Source organism: Dromaius novaehollandiae, chromosome 3, assembly GCF_036370855.1.
Source record: "Dromaius novaehollandiae isolate bDroNov1 chromosome 3, bDroNov1.hap1, whole genome shotgun sequence".
In the NCBI taxonomy this organism is placed as follows: Eukaryota; Metazoa; Chordata; class Aves; order Casuariiformes; family Dromaiidae; genus Dromaius; species Dromaius novaehollandiae.
In genome coordinates this window covers 97,080,938-97,103,090 of record NC_088100.1, presented here as the reverse complement: position 1 = coordinate 97,103,090, position 22,153 = coordinate 97,080,938, and the positions used below count along the sequence as shown (strand labels likewise).

The 22,153-nt window shown below is 49.1% G+C and overlaps 1 protein-coding gene and 1 long non-coding RNA gene across 3 annotated transcripts; one reads left to right on the top strand and one right to left on the bottom strand.

Moving 5' to 3' along the window:
- Positions 1 to 387: 387 nt before the first annotated feature.
- Positions 388 to 18,739, bottom strand: FOSL2 (FOS like 2, AP-1 transcription factor subunit). 2 transcript variants are annotated; one of them, XM_064509554.1, is made up of 4 exons: positions 17,881 to 18,739; positions 12,085 to 12,339; positions 8,291 to 8,398; positions 388 to 6,730 (listed from the first exon to the last, which is right to left on the bottom strand). In XM_064509554.1, exons 1-4 carry the CDS (start codon positions 17,977 to 17,979, stop codon positions 6,221 to 6,223), a joined length of 972 nt encoding a protein of 323 aa, XP_064365624.1. In that variant the 5' UTR covers positions 17,980 to 18,739; the 3' UTR covers positions 388 to 6,220. The 2 variants fall into 2 exon arrangements, with proteins under 2 accessions (XP_064365624.1, XP_064365623.1); XM_064509553.1 differs by lacking the exon at positions 17,881 to 18,739 and adding an exon at positions 16,287 to 16,547.
- A 107-nt stretch (positions 18,740 to 18,846) lies between these two features.
- On the top strand, positions 18,847 to 20,484 carry LOC135327918 (uncharacterized). Its single transcript, XR_010388531.1, has 3 exons — positions 18,847 to 19,110; positions 19,496 to 19,733; positions 20,355 to 20,484. It is a non-coding gene; the product is annotated as an uncharacterized LOC135327918 (long non-coding RNA).
- Positions 20,485 to 22,153: the final 1,669 nt, after the last annotated feature.

Below are 22,153 nucleotides of genomic sequence, written 5' to 3'. Positions count from 1 at the left end.
CCCAGGTGAGCAAGGCAATCCCGTTTCAATCTCCTCTTTATTGCTAGTGAAGAAACCACCCCAGACCAAGCTTTCAGAGCAGAAGCTTTCGAGTCCTCTGGCTGAAGAGGTGGTTTAGAAAATAACAGCAACGAAGTCATCTCATCATGTGTTTTCTTAGCTCCATCCCTTTCTTTCTGAAAGGAAGATGAAAGGATTAATGCATTACTTGCCTTTTAGCCCAGGTGGCCTGCTCTGTTAGCCTCTGCCCCATTTACCATTGTTGCAGCTAACAGCTGTCTGGATTGCAGCTGCTCTAACGAAAGAAGCCCTGAAATACGCTACAGTCGGGCACCTGGCAATGCTGTACCCAGATTGAATCTGTCCAGATTGAAGCAACATGCAAGCTTTTAATTGTTCATGGCAAAGGGAGCTTTTTAATGACTTCAATTAACAAAGAGAGAAGAACTCCAGTTAGCTCTTGCTATACAAAAGTGTGTCCACAATGTCATTAAAACAGGATTTACAAGTGTCATAACTCTCAGCAGCATAGTCAACAATACAGCCAATCATTACAACTGAGCACCAAAGGAGAGAGGGGGGCGGAAAACATTACACCACCAAGGAATGGAAGGAGAAGAAAGGAGGACTGGGGGGGGGGGGGGTGCGGAGGAAAAAAGAAAAGTCATTCTTCTTTTCAATCTAAATTGATTTTATTCTACAAAATGCTACTCAGTCAAAATTGTAAAAGCAAAACCATTTTAATATGTTCTTTCTTTCATAGCAGCAAGCTTTCTCTAACAAGCTTTTTGTTTTAGTGCAAATACTGTAGGCCTGTATTACAGTAAAATAACAAGATCAGAAAAGAGACGATACCAGAGAGAATGCCTCAGAGCTGAGATCCTCCAGGACTGCAAGAACTATATAAAGATCACAACGAGCAAAGAAGGGTCTCAATTCAACAGTCACCTTTAAGAACCTCCTTGGCAGAAACTATTTCACCACAGACAAAAATGAAAAACCATGATCTAAAACTTCTGAGGAAAATAAGACAATGGTGCCCCCAAACCTTCAATAATCCTCATGGTTGCACATTGATCACTGAGGCTTGATTCCACCTCTGACACCTGCTTTGCGGCAGTGAAACACTTGATGCTCTCAATTTATCCACAAGAAAGTGGAATCAGAATCAGGCCCTTTTTATATCTGAGGATCTTAAAGTAGACTTTAGTGACACTAGTAACTTATCGCTCTAATAAAGATGCACTACCCCTTATTGATGTTACTTTGAACTACACAGTATATCAATATATATACAACATTTTATCCTCTCACTGAGCAAAAACAACTGGATATCTATTTTCTACACATCTTAATATGGTTTTAATATCAAGTAACCACAAACAAGAAAGTGGAATAACCCTTTAATCATACAGGATAGCAGGGGAACAATTAAGTAAAACAGGATGGGATTTTATTATTATCTTGTATTCTGAGATTTGTCCTCAACTCCACCTACTGTTCACAGAGGAATGATAATGCATCTTTAGAAACATATCTCTTTATACATTTTATACAGACAACAACAAAACCCAGAATCTTTTATTTAAAGAATTGAAAAAAAATTATTAGCCTAAAAAAAGAAGAAGATTGGAGTATTTTTAATGCTTTCTTTATTATATCCAAGTCTTGAACAGAAAAAAAGATGTAAACATGATAAATAAATAAGAAATAAAATGTAGATTGTTCCCCCCACCTCTTAAAATGTTTGACTTGGCCTTCCTAATGAAAATGAACTTGTAAGTTTCATAATAATAAAACTTCTTAACATTTCAAAAGTCTGTTTCAGAATCGAAAAAAAATCAACAACAAAAAGCAAAAAACAACCCCCAAAAACTAGGAATGTGAGTTGGGAGGATGTTAAATTAATGGCGGGCAGATCTGCTGAAGCACGCACAAAATGACTACCTGCCAATAAATAAGATACTGGGGGAATGCCTTAGGTTTGTTTTCCTTTTGTTTTTTTCATTTAGGATGAAGGCCAGGTGGATCCTACATACAGTAAGCAGCAAAATTAAAGGTTCAGATGAACTAAATAGATTATTTAAATAATAATTATAAAAGCACAACAGAGAGCTACTGTCCCCAGCATGTTGGTCCCAAATCCCATCACACCACAAGCAGTTTGAGACTTACCCAGTCTCCACACCTGCAGGAAAGGAATGGATGAAGGCAATGCCAGACCTGGGAAGGGGGAAGGAGGGTAAAACTGGAATGGCAAACATCACCTGGAAGCTGAGTGTTTCCTTCAGTGTGGCTGCTACTGCTCCTCCCAGTTGGGCATTGATCAATTTATTATTATTTCTGTTATTAGATGCTTCATTGGGCCAGTCAGTAGGGGGTTGATCCAATACCAGCTGAAATTCCCTGGGCATTTTTCTCTTGACTTCAACAGCTTCTGGTCAAACGCTAGTTCTAATAGCGCCCGCACGCCTATTGCATGCAGAACATGGAGACACCGTACATTTAGGAATCATCAGGGTAGGTACTCATGGAAAATACCACCTGTGGGATGCGGAAGACCGTCAATTCCCAAAAGCACATCAGTAAACTTGGGAAAAAGAATCCAGGGCCAGACCAAAACAGCTGGACATTTCAAGCTATACCTGCCTTCTGGAAACTAAAAAAAGGTAATGCTGATCCACAAAACACAGAAGGCAGGAGACCAGCGATTCCAACACAGAAATCCCCTGAAAGGACTAAGGGACAAGACAGGCAGGCACAGGGTACTCGGGTTCTTGCAGATAATGATCACCTTTCATGTGCAGCTTCAAATTGTTCCCCTCAGTATCACAAGGCAGGAAAGGGGACGCTTCTGTCTCATCTCCAAGATGATCAGTGACAAGTCAGTGGGCAGGAGCCAGCTGCAGCTCCTTGAGGCAATAATTCAGTGAAACAAAAGTAAAGGTAGAATCACGTATTTCCTCGGGCTGTATGCCTCTCCCATAGAGATGAGGAGAGGGGACTCCCTGGTACAAATGAGAGACAAGGCCCCACATTTAAAATCTTGCTAAGCTGAGGACTTCATACTTGGTTAAAAAAACTAAACAAAACTTAACTTGTTGAGAGCAATTTGGAGTTATCACAAAGGACTGTGCCAAATATGAAAATAAACATCTCAGATTTCTGGGATGGCTTTTGCAGGCTGGCAGCAGTGGGGTTTGAGTGCAGCGAAGGCCACACCTAAGGATTTTTTCAGAAATGCAATTGGATTTTGCCATCTGCCTACTCACCAGAACTAGATAAACCTTTTCCTTTCCAAGAAACTTGCCTTACACTGCTAAAAATGCTTGTTTGCCTAGGAGAGAGATACGCAGCTGATGAGGTGGTCAATGTAACTGAACTGCAACTGAAAAGGGGACAAGTCACTACGTTAAAAACATCACATTTTTAACTAAGGACCAGCAAGACTTAAGAAGAGGTTTTTGTTGTCCTGCTATGACTCATGTTAACTCAGATTTGAGGAGGCATCTGACTCTCCAAACTCTGCAGTAGGAATGCTCCAGATATGTCAGCTGAGCCTCAATTCCAGGGATCTCTCGCAAGAACAGGATCCCTGTGGTCAGCTGGCCTCCAAGTAGCTGCCTCACTTTAGGATTCACCACTTGCCAATGTTACATTCTGCCCAATAGGTGGAAATGACATGTAGGGACATTTTATTGAATAGCCTTAAATTCCAAATCCAGATTGACCCAAACAAGCATCTGGCAAAATGGAGACAATTACAGAAGCAGCAGTTTCTCCTGAACTGACATCATCTACATAAAACTGCACGAAAACAAGATCAGCTGTGCTAACTACCAAAAGTTTAATATCTACTTTATTAAAAAGGAAGTCTTGATGTTCATGTAAGGACAAAAGAACTCCCTTATCAGCTTTACCTGTTGCGTAAGCTCAGTTTCAGAACTCTAGTATTGGTATAATGATGGAAATGTTTAAACAACAAAGAAAAAGCCTGAATCACTGACAGTTTTACAAAGGAAAAATATCACTCATCTCTTTCTATTTCTGGCAAGTTCAGTAAATATCAGGGCAGGAGGGGGAGAAGGGAAGAAAAAAAAAAGCAAAAAAAAAAAAAAAAAAAGCAAAGTCTACCTTTAGAGCCAAAGTAGTGTCCCTTTGAAATGATTTGAGGAATGGGGCGGTGGCCAAGGTTGGAGGGAATCCAGCCCTGCTGAGTAAAGGTCTGGTTCCACAAGACTAAACTCCATTAATTCCCTGTGGAGTCAGTGGGAGCTGCAAGAACAGTCATCTCTCAGGACTGCCCCTACCACTGCATACTGCATTTCTCCAGGTCCAGCCTAACCAAGAATTATTATTAAAAAAATCCCACATCAAAATAAATAGCTGCCACCACAGCTTCAACAGGCTGGACCAAAAAGCTACCTCCTAAGCAGCTGACAAGCTGGGCAATCTTAGTGTGCACACAGCCACAGCTTGTCAGTGCCTCGACATCAACAGGAACTGAGCTTGGGTCCAAGCAGGAATAGGTTAAGCAAACTGCTGTTTTCAGTAGTGAACATCAGCATTAGAGATGCCTTAGAGCATCAGCTTGTGCCCTCTGGTGTCCTTGGAACTAGCAGCCAAGACCATGGGTTGGAGGAGACAAGGACCCAGGGCTAGGGGCAGAGCTCTCTGATTTGTTTCTGGTCTTCAAGCCAATCAACCCCAAAAAAACCTTATCAATTACATTGCAAAAAAAAAAAACAAAACAAAACAAAAACAGAGGCCAAAGACAGAGGTGCAAATAATGGTAATCAATTTTCTTCCAATGTCAATTTGTCAATCACAGCCAGAGATTGCCAAAAGCTCTGCTGTAATTTAAACAGGTCATTGCTTGGAGTACTCAATGCCTGGTCAGAAGCGCCTTGTGGCCTGTGTTGTACCTGAGGTTACACCATCACCTTTCTCCTGACCTCAGGAGCTGGGAATCTCTGAGCAAACACCTGCTAGTATCAACTGCAGGGATGTGTGCTGCTTTGCTCGCCAAAGAAAAAGCCACTGAGGGGACAGCCAGATACTTTCCCCCTCTTATCCACTACCACTCTCCATCCTAGATTTATAGGCATATGGTGCCACCTCTTTTTCAGTGGCACACTCCGCAAAGACAGCCAAGGGGAGGAGAGGAAGAGTTAATAGGAAGAGTTCAGCATCTGAGTCAGGAGCCATGATGCGAGGAAGGTGTAATACTCCCTAGACTGCAGGCAGCTCAGGAAAAGTAAACAAAGGAGGCCAGCAGCAGATTTGGTATCTACCAAATGGCGGTAAGACCCTGCCAAACACACTGATAATGCCACCCCAGCAGCTCTTCTGATGCTACTCTGGCCCTGAGATGTTAACTTGGGTTTTGAGGAGACCAGGAGGATAAATATATCTACTTAATTTAAAAAAAAAAAAAAAAACTTCCCTATGCCACATGAGTCTCCTGCTGTCTCTGCTCACTATGTCTGTGCCACAGGCCGCTGAATTACAAGCTGTGCCCTTGTTGCTGAGCCCTTGTGCTGCTCTCAGACACCCACTTCCCTCCCGGCCATCCTGCTCCTGCCTTGACAACTCCGCCTGTTTCCCCACAGCCCTTCCCAGGAGGATAGATCCTAACAAACCTTTAGAGTTCAGAGAGACTGGATGAAATGTCATGGGATCAACAACATTGGAAATGATAGAGAGGGAGAGAGAGAGTGCGCACAAAAGAGAGAGAGAGAGAGAGAGAGAGAGAGAGAGAGAGAGAGAGAGAGAGAGAGAGAGAAAGGCAAGGAAAGAAAGAGGTGTAGTAAAATTAACTAACCAGATTGATCTAAGCACAGAGCATAACCGATCAGATCAATTCACAAAGGAAAGGGACAACTAGCGACTGTCTCCAGCTCGCTTTCAGTCCTGGTCAAGAGTGTTTCCTAAGTCCACTACGGCCATGAAGAGGTTTCCATAGGCAGTCCCTACAGAGGGGAGATCATCCTCTCCAAACAGTCCTGGCACGTCAGTCCCACCCTTGCCGTTTCCTGCCTCCAGGGAGCTGGCGTTGGTCCTCGCTCTCCTTCCTGGAGCTGCGGCACTTCCCCATCCTTGTTCTTGCTGCCCTTGTGCTTGAACGATCCTGTGCCTGTCTCTAACACCATGGAGGGGGGCTTCCTCCATGGTGCTGGGTGGGGATGTAACACACTGGCAACGGGGGGCCACGGGGGGATTACAATGCCAGCAAGGTGGGAGAGTTCAAGGAATCCGAGGACTGGTCACCACTGCTGCTGCTCCTCCGGTGAGCTTTGGAGCAGGACTCGGATGGGGAGAGAGGAGACTCCTGATCCAACACATTGGGGTAGGTGAACACCAAGTTGGAGGAGCCAGGAGTGATGGCTGGTGTTGACGTCACCACAATGGGAGTGTTGAGTGCCTCCTCCCCATAAAAACCTCCAGCAATGCTGATGGGCTTAATGACAGACCTCTGGGCTTTGTCAAGGACCAAAGAGGAAGATGGGATCTCTTCCTCCACAGGCTCCTGCTTCACCACCACTGCTCCGCTTGCTCCAGTCCGAACGCTCTGGAGGCTGCTGGACGGCGGGCTCCGGCGGTCCTCAGGGCTGATTTTGCACACAGGGCTGTGAGCCACCAGCATGAACTCCAGTTTCTCCTTCTCCTTCTGGAGCTCAGCAATCTCCTTTTGTAGCACTGACTTCTCCTCCTCCAGCACTTCAGTTTCCTGCAGACAAAAGAAGAATAAATAAATGCCAGAGGCTCTGACACTGCTCCTCACCCAGAATATAGCCACTGAGTCCAGTCCCCTGCCGTCGTGAGCAGATACACCACAGTCCCTTGAGGGGCCAAACAAACACCAGGCCATTTCTAGTTGAGCATTCTGCATCTCCTGCTTTTACCAGGAAGCTATCCCCAAACTTTACTAATCTAAGGGTTACAAAGAGTCTTCTCATCACACTGCCTTCATTTTCTCATGGCCAGTTTCTACCTCTCTGTCTTGTCCTCTGACTTACATAACTTCTCCCTCACTGCCTACCTGCCAGATGTCTTTACAGAGAGCACTCAGTTTCCCTCCCTTTGTTTCTTGTGTTAGGCTAAGTCAAATTCTTATTTCCTAGATAGGGGTAGCGTAGAGCAATTGCTAAACTGTTCCCATTTTCTCTCTGTAGCACATATTCTAGATGAGGTATGGCCTGAGACTTGCACAAGGGACTAACACTTTCACGTCCACTAGATCATTTCTTGATGCATCCTATGATTATTGCATTTACTTTTCCCATGGTCACATCAAACTGTCGGTTCATAGTCAATCTGTGAGCAATTAGTATCTTCCTGTGTGAGGAGCCCACCATTTAAGAGAAGTTCTGGCCCTCAATCCTTCAGGATATGACCTCCCACCTCATACTCATTTCTATTAGTTTAGTCATGAGGATCTTTAAATTCTTCCTGTATGATGTCCTTTCCCCCCCCGACACTGACAATACCTCCCAGCTTTGAGTCAGCAGCACATTTCATTGGCGTGCTTTCACTGTTTCTGCTGTTTATAAATTCTGATGGTTAAGAAAATCAAATACAACCAATCCCAGGCTGGTTCTTGAGGAGTGGTGCTGGAGCTTTCCCTCCCACCTCACACCTCCCCTTCCCACCCCCCCCAACCCATCCTTGCCTCCTCTTCAGCCAGTTCCTTATCCACCCCACAGTTATTGCACCCGTCCCTATCTTTTCTAGCAGAACGAGTAATTTCCCTTGTGACACTGGACCACATGTCTCCAGGAACTGCAGACTAAATATATCAATGGTGTTTCCTTTGTGCAAAAATCAGTTATCTCCAACCAAAGAAAGGTTAGTCTAAAGGATGCGGCTTTGATGGGTACAGATAATGCTTGCCTCATTTTCTACTGCTCTCAGGTGATCTTACAGTGCTTTTGTTCTCAAAGCATGCGCTTGAGGTGCACAGCATCTTTTTTTCTACTTATAGATGGAGACCAAAGGTAGGGAGACTAGTACTAGCAGGCAGGCTAGAAGAGAGTGGAGTTGCTAGGATGTTTTGGGAAGTCAGCACTGGGAATTTAGGCTTCTGAGCTCCAGACCTGAGCCCTCACCACCTAAGCTGTGGTAGGGGACAACGCCACCAGTCAGCCTCGGAGCAGCAACATCAGCAGGTGAAGGCAGCGTGTGTTTTGCATCATCTTCTTCAAACATGCTAGCAGAGGGAAAGCAACGCTCTGCAAGCTGGTCCAAAGGGCGGGCGACAAGGGAAGAGAAATGCATGCAGAGCACGTACCGCCTGGAGTTTCTCTGTTAGCTCTCGACGCCTGTTACGACACTTAGCAGCTGCCAGCTTGTTCCTCTCTCTCCGGATCCTTCGCTTCTCTTCTTCCTCGGGCGACAGCTGTGGGCAAGTGCCAAGAAAACCCACAATCAGATCTGAGCAAGGCATTCCTTGAAGTTTGTGAGGATTTAACCGCAATGCAAAGAAAAAAGGCCTGATCCAGCAGGATGCTCCGCACTCCCCCTCTTGACTGATGACAGCAGAAGATGAAAGTGCGCAGTATCTCTGCTAGCACCGGGTATTAGCAGAAGGGTGAGGAGAAGACAGTGGGGAGCAGGGGGAAGATTGTGTAAGAGAATAGTGAATCTGCACCAAGGCCAAATAGATAAAAGATGCTCTGATTGTTTCACAACTTGGGTGGTACATTAAGCAAAACCAAAGCACGATGTTGTAAGTGCCTCTTTCTTGAAAGAAAATATCTGCTGCTTCCCACACAAAAATAGTTGTTAGCTTGAAGGCTGGGGATGGGGTGAGGGGAGAGGGGGATATCAGCAGAGCTCTCATGAAGTCCGTGAGGCAACAATGATTTATACCACCCAAAAATCTGACCTCAGATTTTCGAGCACTAAGCGAGATAACACACTGCACTTCTTGCATCAGCAGGCAAGGCTCCAGTGATATCAAGGGCTTCCTGAGGCCAGCTGACATCCTCGCTGATGTAAATCAGGAACAGTTCCATAGAAACCCAGAGAGTTACGCTCTTGCGAAACCAGAGGAAGTGAGCAGGAGCCCACAAGATACGGTGAAGTCAGGCTTAGCATTTTAGGTTTGAGAGAAGGTTTTATAAATCCCGGCAGCTGCAGATATGCTTGTATCATTGCAAGCAACAGGGGGGCAAGTCCAGCAGCGTAAATGGGGCCGACATTACCAGGGTCACCACCACTGCCTGCCCATCATTCGCAGGAGCTAGTGCAAACAGATTGGTGTGGGGATTCACAGCACACACTTGGCAAACTAAGCCACATGACACATCCTCCTCTGCCGTGAACTGACCCCACGCCGTGCACTTCAGCCTCGCTGGGCTGGCGAGCGCTGCCGGGGCTTTGGCCCAGTGACTGCAAACCAAACTGAAACAAGTGGTCTGGGTCAAGCACTCTGTCTGATCTCATGTATTCACCAGCAGAGAATGGAAAAAACCTCTTTCCTTAAAAGCTTTCAGTTTTAATATTTTCTGGGCTGTCGATATCACAAACAAGATAGTCACCATTTTACTATCTCTTCTTTTTAGTTTTATTTTTATTCTAACCTCATTCTGTGTTTTGTTTTGTTATCTCCTTAGTTTCAGTCTTCAATATCAGAGAGTTTATTTTAATCCCTGGGCATTCCCCTTGCTCTGTTCTGCTTTTTTCTGGACACTACGTGTCTGCTATTTCAGCCAGATACAGTGCAAGTCCCTGGATGCACACTAAGCAATACAAGCACTTCTCAGACCAGCAAGGACTTCAGGACACAAGCTGTGCACCTGAAAGCTTTTCCATCAGCAGGTTACAGGAAACCATCTCAGAGCGGACGGTTATCTCTGCCCCGGTGGACAGCAGCTGGGGCTTTGGCAAATCCAGCCCCAGCAAGGAGCCCCCTCCGAAGGGCAGCCCCAGCAGGCACCGCTTCCCCAGTATGGCTCTGCTTGCTCAATTTCCAGCCTGTACATGTGTAGGGTAAACATGTATTTGCACAAAAGTATCCTCAGTACAGCACAGCATTAAGCATGCATGTAAATTCTGTGCTGACTTGGGGCCTCTGTATACAATTTTCAAGTGCCCTTTTATGCTTTACAAGCACAGATCTCATTGAAATACTTGGGGAACAAAATTATTCCTCCCAGGGCCTTCAGTCATTTTTATATTATTCATCTCAGGGGCTATGCTTTTTAAAAATCTCAAAGAGACAGGACTGAAGACCCTAATCTGGATGTGCTTAACACTAAAACGGCTCTAAAAAGGAATATTCTGTAAGCAGTTGCTGGATTTACTTGAAAGCAGTTTGATTTGGCATTCTTCACGCCCCTGCTGCATGCATTATCTGTGGTTTGTCCAAGTCCAATACGTGCATTCACTGGCATCAAAACAGGCTCTTTTCATAAAACGTTACACAGTGTTCACAAGCACCAACAGCAGAAATCAGAGCCAAAGAGTCACGGTAAACCGCCTGGGTACTGACTTAGCACGTGTCTAATCAAAAGGACTTGGATTTGAATGACCCACAATGAACGGCTTGCAAACAAGCCACAGGCCAGGAATTGCTTGGCAGACGTCCTTCAGCAAATAATTCTGAACAACAAATAAACCGGAGAATATGGTGATCTCTTCACGGCCAATTTGTGAACACAGAGGCAGCATTTGTCAAACGAATTAGTTGTTGTTAATTATTCTCCCAGTTCTCCTGAGAGCTTCCCTTGCTCTGGACACGAGCCTTGCACACAGGGAACCGGGAAGTAACCAGGTAGAAGGGCTGGCATGCACTGTAGGAACTGCATCTGCCCCACGGAGGGTCAGGCTCATCTTTCCTGACTAAAAAAACCCAAGTCTTAAGTGTGTCTGCAATGGCTCCCTGAACAGAGGTGCAACTCATTCTGGACAAGCACCTTTAACCCCTTCCCTGCCTTTTAGGTCTATAAGACTGGCAGTGACTCCACATAAAATAATCGGACTGTGAATCAAAACAGATGACATGGAAGTAAAAGTAGGGCTGATGTGCCTTATTAGAAACAGACCTCATGCAATAGCGCTCTAATGTACTCAGGGTGTGCAGTGTGTCTCATTACATTTCTCCGCAGCGACCCACACAACTGCTGCTTGGGAACAATTTGGGGAGATCTAGATTATTCGTATCTTCTATTAAAAAGAAAAAAAACAAGTCAGCCTAGCACTGTGGATAGATAGTCATTAGACAGCCCTGGAGAAGGCGGTTTCTGACAATGAGATTCACAGGACTGAAAGGATTTCAGGATAAGACATCTGCATTTAGTCCACCCCCTGCCTGAGCACAGGATCCAGGGTCCCAGCTCTGCAGTAAAAGCAGGAACTGAGCACAGGCAGCAGCGGTGCAAGCTGCCTCACCCCAGCCTTGAAAATGCCACCGTGACAGCAATGGAAAGAGCTCTGCTTGTGGGATCAGCACCATGCTGCTGTGAAGAGATCAGGTGACTGCATGTCTGGCAGCAGGAAGGTGGATTCAACCCCAGACATCCAGAAGGCTCTTTCTAATAGACTTATGTTATAGGGGAGCTGCTTCTCCTCTCTACACAATTCTGGTTGGCACTGGTGGTATCACCCAAAAGTGAGACTACAGCAGGGCTAGCTGCCACAGAGCATGTTTAAAATACCAGTTGATACACTTAGGTCATTTACAAAACTAACAGCCAATGTAAAGCTCTTTTGTTGACTCAGAGGTTTCCTTCTGCTTCGAGTGGCAGTCAAACACATTCAAACCGAAACCCAAGGTTCGACTTCAGAGTTTCACCTGCTTTTGATACCAAGCCGCAATGTGGCCCAGTGGTGTGAAGCGTTTTACGGAGATTGGTTAACTCTTGCCACATGATGAGGAAGCAGTAATAAAATCACCCTCCAGCTTATACTGTAGTCATCCTGAGAAACTCCAGTGCATGTCCAGCACACAGGACGGACCTCAACTCCGCCGCCTGGGGCTGGGAGATCCTGTAAGGGGGCAGCAGGGGACTCCCCCTTGCGCAGGGGAATCTCTGTACGCCTGTTTCTGAGATACTGAGTCACTCTCCCCACAGCGATTACCTGCTCATCTCTTCGTCTTCTGCCCACTGTGGTCCCAATCGTTTTAATCACGCCAGGCCGCTGAAGGGCTGTGTGTCCGGCCACCGAAGACAGCGGGGGCAGCGGATGGCTGTAGGGATGTGAGCGAGAATATGGACTTGACATGGAGGTGATGACTGTGGGCTGGACCATCCACTGCAGGTCTTGGCTGGTCGTGATGGCGTTGATTGTAGGGATAAAAGCACTGCCTGATCCTGGCATATCTACTCGAAATTTCTAGAATTCGGTAGGGGAAGAAAGAGGGAGAGAAAGAGAGAAAAGAAGAAACTGTCAGTGAAAGCAGAACATGGAGGATTGCTCAGAAACCACCTAGGCTCTAAAGAGCGGCACCAGTGAGGGCCAAAGCAGGAGCACCTGAAAAAAAGGGTCCGCAGAGGCTCTGAGCAGGATCCCAGGCTGCTCCCACCCATCATGGCTCTCTGAAGAAAGCCCTTCCCCTCTGGATTAACCTTGCCTTCTCCCAGCCTGCTTCCTCACCTCCCTCCTTCTTCCCCAGCATCCCCTATGCCAGCATCCCTTCCCGGGCAGTGTCCCCACTGCTGCCACTCCCCCCACATGAGCCCACCACTGCTTCCAGCATGGGGCAAAAGGGAAATTAAAGAGTTTCTAGAAAAACACTTCTCTGCCAATCCAAAGAAAAGGAAGAGAAACTTCAGTTCTGAAATGCCTTTACCAAGCAGTGCAAAGCCTTCTACCAAAGGATGCCCCTGAAATTATGGCTCAGTCCATGCAAGGTTTCCATGGCAAGAACAACACTTTGCTTCTTGTTCAGTGGCTCGATGCTCGTCACGCACACAGTGTAAGAAACCCAGCCCTGGGATGGTTAAGTACAAGAATATCTGTTTTAATAGCAGCCTATAAAATAGGTCTTAGGATTCAGATCGGACAAGTTCCCTGCAGCTCTCCACACTGTCTAGACAAAACAAGGCAGCAGGTAATCATCTCCTCCAAAATACATGTACACCTTGTTTCAGACAGAGGTAAATCCATCTGGATAATGTGCTGGCACTAAACAGCAAGGAAAACAATCACCTGTCCCCGGAGGGGGAAGCAGGAGAGAAAGAATGCTTTTGTCTATGAAGAGCTCTCTTCAGGAGCCTTTCAATGGTTAGACTCCGTTTTACAGACAAACATGCCTTGCTCCAGCAATCTTAGTACTCACTGTTCAAGGGATGGGGCTCATAGGACCGGCTATGATTGCTGCTGTAAATTTGTGACCCTTTAAATGGTCCTGTGAAAAATGTACCTTCTTGGGTCAACAAACTAACTTCCAGAGAAGCAAGAACCCTTGCATCAGCCTGACCTCAGCTCAGGTAAGCATCCGAGATAAGGGACAGCACTTCATAGATTTCCTTTTCAGGGTGTGCCTAGTCAAGCGCCTTGCTTATGTTCTTTGTTAAACCAAGGCTACTGCAAGAAGTATTGCACATTCTGATAGCTACAGCATTTCGGGCCAGTATTATTCAGAAAAAGTCCAACTGCCGAAGCTTGGAGACCAGAAGACCCAGAAAAATCTCAATCTATAGCTTTGGGCAGCTCAAAACCTAGCAAGAAAGGACAAGAGAGGGAAGGATTGAACCAAGTTAAGCAGGTGGGGAATTATGCAGATAGGATGACAGTGGCACCAAGGCCTTGGCAAAATTCCCACCAGAACCTCAACGATACACCTAGACCTTGAATCCAAAACAGGCTCACACTTTATAGTCAATGCCATTTTCATGAGCCCTCCCAGCTAAAGAGGCTCAGAGCTAGAAACTGAACACTACAGAAGGGTTTATAGGTGAAGATTCCCTTCTTTGTGCATCACCAGTGTACACTGCGACCATGTGGCACAGGAATGGATGCCTTGGTGCCTCCACAACCCACAGCACTATTACGAAGGGATCTTAACCTTGCAAAAAGGAAGCATGAGACCAGTTAAACCACAGGTGCTCAAGTTCTGCTTCCAATTCCACAAGTGACTTCTGTCATGACCTCTGTCTACCTGTGCTATTCCTCCTGTACCCAAAGAGTAGAGAAGAAAGAGTCCTATCTTTTTTGCAGGATTGCTAGAAGGCTACGGTTGAAAAATGCGCTGAAATTTTTGGTGCTTCACAGTGCAGAGTTACTGTTTGCATTCCAGAGGAAACAACCCTTGCAATACCATATTATTGTAACCTCCAACACCTAATGACCTGCTCAAAATTCCCATCAGAGGTCAGGAAAGTCAAACCCACCAAAATCAGCTATATAAAAGCCAGATACAAATACCTGACATAGAGATCAGGTGCTGAGTTATTCACCAAGTGACTCTCTCTCCACTTACAGTCACCCTTGTATTTGACTTAGGACTTCACTGTAACACCAAAGGGGAGCTGCTCGGTTCAGCCACGTCCTTCTGCAGCTCCCCAGTGTTTGCTTTCAGACCCAGGGAAGAGATGAGGCAGACTGCAGTCCTTGTCTGTGCCACGTGCCATCTCTGTCACAAACTTCCCTTCTAACCCCTCGAAACATCCTAAAAAGCTCTCCAAAATGAGGACCTGGGTTTTTTCCCCCCCAGATATCTACTAAGGGGGCATGGCTGTGACAGGCTGAGCCTCAAGACACAGGGCGCTAGGCACAGCACTGCCTGCCCTTGCCTGCTTCCCCCCAGTCTCCCCTGGGAGGGACCTCTCTGCCGTCTCCTCGCCCAGGTGCCCGCGGCTCTCCTCTCCTCATCCAGGAGAGGCACCCTTCTGCCCGCTCTCGGCTCTCCCATCCACGCTCTCAAAGGAGACACTCACAGGGCCGCAGCAGAGATTTGGCGATAACAAGATTGCAGTGCTACACACACGCACACGCAGCACGCACTCAGCCGCAAAGCCACCCTCTCCTCCTGACCCAAGCAACATGCAAATCAAAGTATCACTAAAAAAAATAATAAAAACTAAAGCAGCTAAACAGAGCGAGTCCTATTATTAAGAGCGCAAAGAACTGAGATCTGTCTCCACTCCGCCTTAAAATAAGGGGTTGGAGAACAGCCTCAGAGATCCACATCTAAGGGAGTCGCCAGCAAGTCCTACCACGGTGAGGGACAGGCTACGGTGAGGGGCAGGCTATGTTAGCAGGTCACAACTGAGATACAGCAGCAGCAGGGGAATATTTCAGGCTTTGAGATGCAGAAGGGAAGCTGTGGAGCCAGTGAGGAGTTTCTACACGGTGCCACGTTGCGCCTCCACTCCCCTCCAGACCTCCAGCTACACTTGTGACTGCAAGCACTAAGCAGCACCAGAAACCACTCTAGAAAGGGTAAAATGGCCAGGGGAAGGGAAAGTGGGGAAAAAAAGCAAAGCCAAAACAAACAAAAAATCCCCAGTCGATCGCTAACTAATCCTCAAATATCAAATCTGGGGGGTATATCCTATAACAAAATAAAAAGCCCATGATGATTCTCCCATGTTGAGTGTTTACCTGAAGGAAAACTGGACACAGGACTGGGATATTTCAGGGGAAAGTCAATTGGTCTGAAAGAGCATGCAAATTATTCCCATTAAAGTCTATGTTTACCACATGGCAAGTCAATGATTAGGAATATAACATGACACACAACTTAAAAGAAAAATGTTCCAGCGCTGTGTTGGATGGGAAAAATAATTAAAAAGCATCAAAGTTTTGGCTCAGAGACACAGTTTCCACTTAAACATGTGACTGATGCATCTCTTCTTGCTTTGGGAAATTAAAAAGAAAAAAAAAAGAAGAAAAATTTCTACAGTGCATATTTTCTCAAGCGATAAAACTCCGCAGATCTCCACAGCCCAGAATCAGCAGAACAGCCTAGTTCCTAGGGTAAAGGCAACGCTCGCATTTGATCCTAATCTACAACATCTGTAAGGATCAAGGGAAAGACGATGCACAGGGCCTTGAGAAATCTCCCAGAGTCTTAAAGAAAACATTTCTGTTCTTGCTAAGCCAGCGTCCTGCTCAAAGCCCCGTTAAGATAGTAACCTTAGAAACTGCTTTCTGGCACCCATATCAAACGCTACACACGCGAGCTGCCTAGGGAAGGCACACAACACCAGAGAAATAAAAGGGGGAGAAGTAGTCTCAGCCCCTTTCACGCACATCTCGGTAGCCCAGATGCTAAGCACGGCCAGAGTTTCACAACCTCCTGAAACAAGTGCCTCAATCTAGTGCATCTACCGAACCTGAGAAGGAAACAGAGACCAAAGGATCCGCAGCTTGCCAAGCATGTTCGGTTTCTCGCACCGCCCTGCTCCCCCCACCTCGTCCTGGCATTTACTGTAAAACAGTGAATAATCTGGTTCCATGCTACAATCCCTGGAAATCTTGGTCCTCAGCGCAGCCCACAGAGGGCACCAACGAGATGCGTTTGGAGCAGGCTGGGAAACGCGGAGAGTCATTTCTGGTAAAACTTCTTTAATGTGAGGAATGTCACGGGCTGGTACGGTTGGCAAAGTTTAATAGTGGAGGGGTTTTTTTTTTCTCCTTCTTTTTTTAAATGATCCTATGACTTCTTGATGTGAAGACAGAAATGTGCTCACTCTGCCAGTTCACTCATACGAGCCACACAAGAAATAATAATATTGGGGGGTGAGGGGGGGGGAGACGAGCACAACTCTGAAAAAGAGTGAGGATAGGCCAGCTGATGTAAACAAGTTATGAAATAACCTAGGTTTGTATAACTGGCCCGATTGTGTAATGCCTTCCACAGAAGTGGTGGATTTGGTCTATGTAGTCATATAAGCTGTTGTGAGATGTTTTCTTAGGAAAAATAAAAAGGCTTCTTAAAAAAAATTGCTAGTGTTTCACATCCATGAATTCGTGCAGCTTCAACAGGAAATATCTTCCATTCTTCAAGTTCCATTTATTACTCAAGATCAGAAGCTCACAGGAGGAAAGAAGTATTATCCCAGAGTGTAACTAGATCGTATAAGTCTCGTAAAAAAAAAACTTGCATTCGGAAGGTCAAGAGAACAGGAAAGCTGATCAACAGCTAAATACCAGCCAGCAACTCTCGGCAATCAAAGCACTGTCTGGACAGCAGGAAAAAGCAAACCATCGCACTGCAAGCGCTTAGAAGGTCTCACTGATGGGAAATGTAAAAATAGTTTCACCACCGCAGACAGAAAGTTTGGGGGCAGGGGCAGAAAGCAGCGAGACCCCTTTAGGCACCTTAAAAAGATTAAACAGAGCCTGTTTAAGGGGTGCCGCGTATGCTTTAAGGCGGTTTTAACAGCGTTTTGAAGTCACACAAGCCCTCCCAAAGCCTCTGCACAGCGAAGAGCCCAAACTGTTGCGAGGCAGCTCATTTGAAACTGCCGGACTGCCTGGAAAAGGGCGAGGGAAGGAGGAAGGGGGGAGGAAAAAGGAAAAAAAGCTACCTAGGCGAACAAAGCGGGACGAGGCGGAGGGGGACGAGCCCCGCGTGTGCATCCCCACTGCCGCCCTCCCAGCGGACCGCGCTCCGGGCACCTCCTGCGCTTCCAGGGCGGCCCTGCCCCAGCGCCGCCGGCGCCCCGCGCCCCGCCGCCGCGTCGCCCTGCCGGGACGGGACGCGACGCGACGGGACGGGACGGGACGGGCGGCTCCGGCCAGATCCGCGGGCGGAGCCCCGCGCGCGGCGGGACGGCGCCGTCCGCGCACCCCCCCCCAACACGCACCGAAACCAGCGGGAAACTCCGCCAAAGCCCGCGCGCAGCCCGCCCGGCGCCGCGCTCAGCGCCGCCGCCCCGTCCGGGCGCGGCCCCGGGGGCAGTGGGGCGCCCGGCCCGGCCCTACCTGCTGCGCGGCGCCGCTGGGGTAGGTCTCGGGGTGTCCCGGGGAGCCGCTGCTGCCTCTGGAGGAGGTGTCGAAGTTGCCGGGGTAGTCCTGGTACATGGTCCGCCGCGGGGCCGGGGAGACGGGGCGCCCGCCTTCCCGCACCGACACCCGCTCGCTCCCTCGTCGTCTCCCCGCCCCTTTCTCCCGCCCGGCCTTTTATTCTCCGCCGCTCGCCTTCCCGGGGCTCGCCGAGGGGCGGAAGAAAAGAAAAGAATAAAAAAAGCTTCGGGCGGAAAAAAAAATAAAATAAAAAAAGACGTTAAAAAAGGCTCAGGCGACGGCGGAACCCCGCGGCGGGGAAGGGGCTGCCCGGCCCGCGCAGGGCGGCGGCGGGCGCAGCGGGGCGCACACAATCCCGCAGCCGCGCTCCCTGCGCGCCTCCCGGCACGGTGCCGCGGAGCGGAGCGGCTCCCCGCCCCCGGCGCCCCGCACAGAAGTGCCGCTGCCCTCCCGCGCCGGCGCGGCGCGGTGCGGTGCGGTGCGGCTCCGCTGCGCGCCCGCGGGTGCCCGCCCGGCTCGGCTCGGCTCGGCTCGGCTCGGCTCGGCTCGGCCCGGCCCGGCTCCGCGCGCCCGCGGTGACTCAGAGCAATGGCACCGCGTCAACCCCGCGCGCTTATTATCCGGCCCGGCCCCGCCGCCGCCGCCGCCGCACCATGTGCACTCGCACACGTCAAACCCGCGGCGCACCGGCCCCACCTCGCCCGCGCGGGCGCTCCCACCTGCCGCCGCCGCGGGGGGGGCCGCCCCGCCCCCCGCCCCGCCGCCGCCACCGCCCCCGCGGCCCCGCGGCGCCCGACGGCCCCGCGCCCCGCGCGGCGGCGGCGGCGCCCGGCGGGGGGGCGCGGCGAGTTCCCGGCAGGCGCCGCCCCCTGCCGGCCTCCCCCGCCCCCCCCGCGCCGCCGCCCCGCTTGGTCCCTTCCATTGTCGCACGTTGCCAAACATGGTCATTTGCGTCGCACTACGCGAGCGCGGGTTTCCTCGCCGCGGATGACGTGCTCCGAGAGGGATTCCCTGCTCCGCCGGCCGCCGCTCCGGCTGGATTTAAAGGGGAACGGCGCCGCCGCGCCCGCCGTGCCGTGGGTTCGAGACCGCCGCCCGGCTCGGGGCGGGGGGGGGGGATCCGGCCCGGGGGCGGCGGCGGTCTCCGGGGGGGATCCGAGGAGCAGCCGCCGAGGCCCCGAGCCAGTGGTAAGGGGGCAGTAACAACAGTAGTAACAACAGTAATAATAACCATTAAAAAAAAAAAGCGCGCTGCCCGCGGGCAAAGCCGCGCCGCGGTGTCCCTCCGGCGGAGGCTCCGTCGTCCTGTCCCGTCCCCAACCCCCGGCGTTGCCCTGGCGCCCGCGGCCCGGCCCCGCCCGAAGCGGCGGTCGGAGAGAGGCGGGCGCGCGGCCGCGCCGTCGGGCAGGGCCGCGGCCGGGGCTCCGCGGGGGCCCGGGGCGGGCGCGCGCCCGGCGCCTGGGCCGCTGCTGCCCGGGGCTGGTCACGGCGGGGACGTGCTGGGCAGGGTGTGCAATGATTTTGACCGCTTTGGGTTTTTTTTTCTTTTTTCTTTTTTTTCTCTTTGTTCTAGCGGATCCCTTCGTCCTGCTGGGAGCCGGCTGCAGAGCCGCTCCGGCTCCCAAGCCGCAGCATGTCACGGTAGCGGTAGGTATCGAGTCGAGGCTGATTTACGGCAAAAACTCGAGGACGAGGACTGTGACAACCCACTTCAAACGGGGGTTGCGTTGCGAGGTTAGCGCCTGAACCAGGCTGGAAGGCAGCGGCAGCAATCGCGGCAGAGCTGTCCTCACCCAGAACAGGGACTTCTGGTGAGCCACAGCAAATACAACAGTTACTTGAGTTTACAGATTATTAAAATGTTGCTGTTAAAAATGAAATACTTATTTTTCATCCTCCCTAGAGGATTCATCCGGCACTTACAGTGTCTTTTCTGCTGTTAGGGAAGGGGAAGTCATCCAAGTTCAAGCTACAAAATCCCATTTAAGCTGTCTCATGGACAAAGTATTCTCCCCCAGGAGCTCATCAGAGAGTAATGGGCTTTCCTGTACTCCTCCTGTCATCCTAGGGAAGGGGAAGGCAACGCCAGCGAGAACCCCAGAGCTTTGGGGGAAGTCTGAAAAGAAGTCAGTCATGTCCGTGAGACGTCTTCAGCACCTGACAAGCCAGGTCTTTGGGAATAAAGCTCCCGCTGATGCTGTTTGGTTTTCAGCACCTTCGTTTTCCAGGCAATTGAAATTCCTCATCCAAATTAGCTGGCCTATTTCATGCAGCGTCTAACTTTGGGGGAGGTGGGGCTAGGGCTACAAAAATAAACCAGTGCTTCCAATTTGCATTGCATTAGGAGAGAGGGGTTGGGGAGGGGGAGAGCTGCTTTAATAGGCACTGTGCAATTGTGACGTTGTTTTCCCCTTTGATTGTACGTCAAACAGATGATCTGCACATGCTTGATTCTGCTGGAAAGAGAATTAGTTCAAGATGCGAGAGGAATTAGCCTGCAGTTGTTAAGAGACGAACAGAGACGGAAAAACACACATTGTAATAAAAATAACCTTAACGAAAGGTTTTATTTTTGGCCGGTCACCTCTCTTGGATAGCTCTTCTGCCTCCAGTTCTCCCCAGGTACTGGCTACTGGCAGCCCCAGGATTTACAGGATTACATGAACCACTGCTCTGACTGGGGATAATAAACCCTGCGTTCGTTCATGTTTTACATCAAGCTGGTGAAGCTACTGTGCAGCAAGGAATGCAAAAGTAATTGGTCCAGAAAGACAGCCAAAAAAGAGAGGGGAGGGTGGGGGGGAGAAAAGACACTGTAGCTTTAGTATTAGGGCATTTTGCTAGTAGAGAGACGAGGTTTCTTGTCCTTACTCCTAGAATTGTTTCTATAATATTTTTCTGCTCGTTGTTAAACCTAAAATACCTGCTTTCCTCATAATTCAGCTCAGGTACAAACATTTTGAGTGTTGTTTTCAAACATTACTCCAACATGATTTTGGCACATCTACCACGTCCTGCCAAATTTGCATTAGACCTTGTCTGGGAACAACTCGTTCAAAACACCATTCAAGTGCTGTTTTAATATTCGGCTATAGTTAACGTGGATGCAATTAGTTGACACTTGTAAATCCTCAAGTTAAAAGCCCTGTGAGAAGTGTAGGAAGTTGAAAACACACCTGAGGCCAAACCCTCACTTAGTGTCAGTCAGTGAACTGCGGCTGCATCTGCACCACCTTACCCTCAGCAAGCACCTGACCCGCAGCCTTTGGATGCGGTGTTGAAGTAGGCAAGTTTTACAGTATAGTTATATTGACTTTGCTAGAGTTGCTTCTGACCTAAGAACATAGACTCTCTCGCTAAGACAGAGCCACACATACAAAAGTGAACAGGAAAAGTGAGGAAAAGTAAGCAGCACCATGGAGACTTCATTCTGGTATCGGCCCTTTGTAATAATTATTTTTTCTTTTTTTTTTTTGGATCAAAGTAGCACAGGCTAGCCTGGCTCCTAGTGCCCCAGACACATGCATTTTTAATCCACGTACAGACCGAGCTTCATTGTGCAATACGCTCCCTGCTTCCAAAAAAGCAAGAGATAACATGTATGTCTGCCTCATCTGTTCTTGCCTGAACCGTAGAGAAATTAAGACCAACCCAGGTCCCAGGGCAGGAGAGGATCATTGTGAGGCAAATGAGACTGGCTGCCTGTGCTCCTGCATTTCTGTAGCAGTTAGGAGACTGAAACCAAGACCTGGGAAAGCTTTTCGCAGTGTGCTTGCAGGAGCGAGGGCAAAGGGCACTCGGTAGCGCCTTAGACTTAGCCCTTTGCGAGCGCGTGGCAGAGCCTGGGGTTAATGCTTCCTGCTCCTGGACTCCCTTCCCAGGCCCTGCTCTATCAGTTGCACCGCGCCACCTTCCTAAAGGCACAATGATCAAAAGGGAAAATTGGAGTGATGTTCCTCTTCCTCCTTGCACCTCTCCTTTAAAATCCTTTACACTTCACTTACGAAGAAACCTGCAGTAATTACCTCATCTGAAGCGTGAACTGCAAGCAGCGAACAAAAGCTTAGCAGCGCTGTGGCTACCTGCCCCGGTGGCCTGGGGCAGCCTCTGGCCGGGCAGGGCTGCCGGGACGCTCTGGGACGCAGGCCCGAGGAGCAGGAGCACGACCACTTGGTGCTGCTGGGGTACGGAAGCTGCAGAAGAGCCCCAGAAAGGGTACAAACCTTTTTTC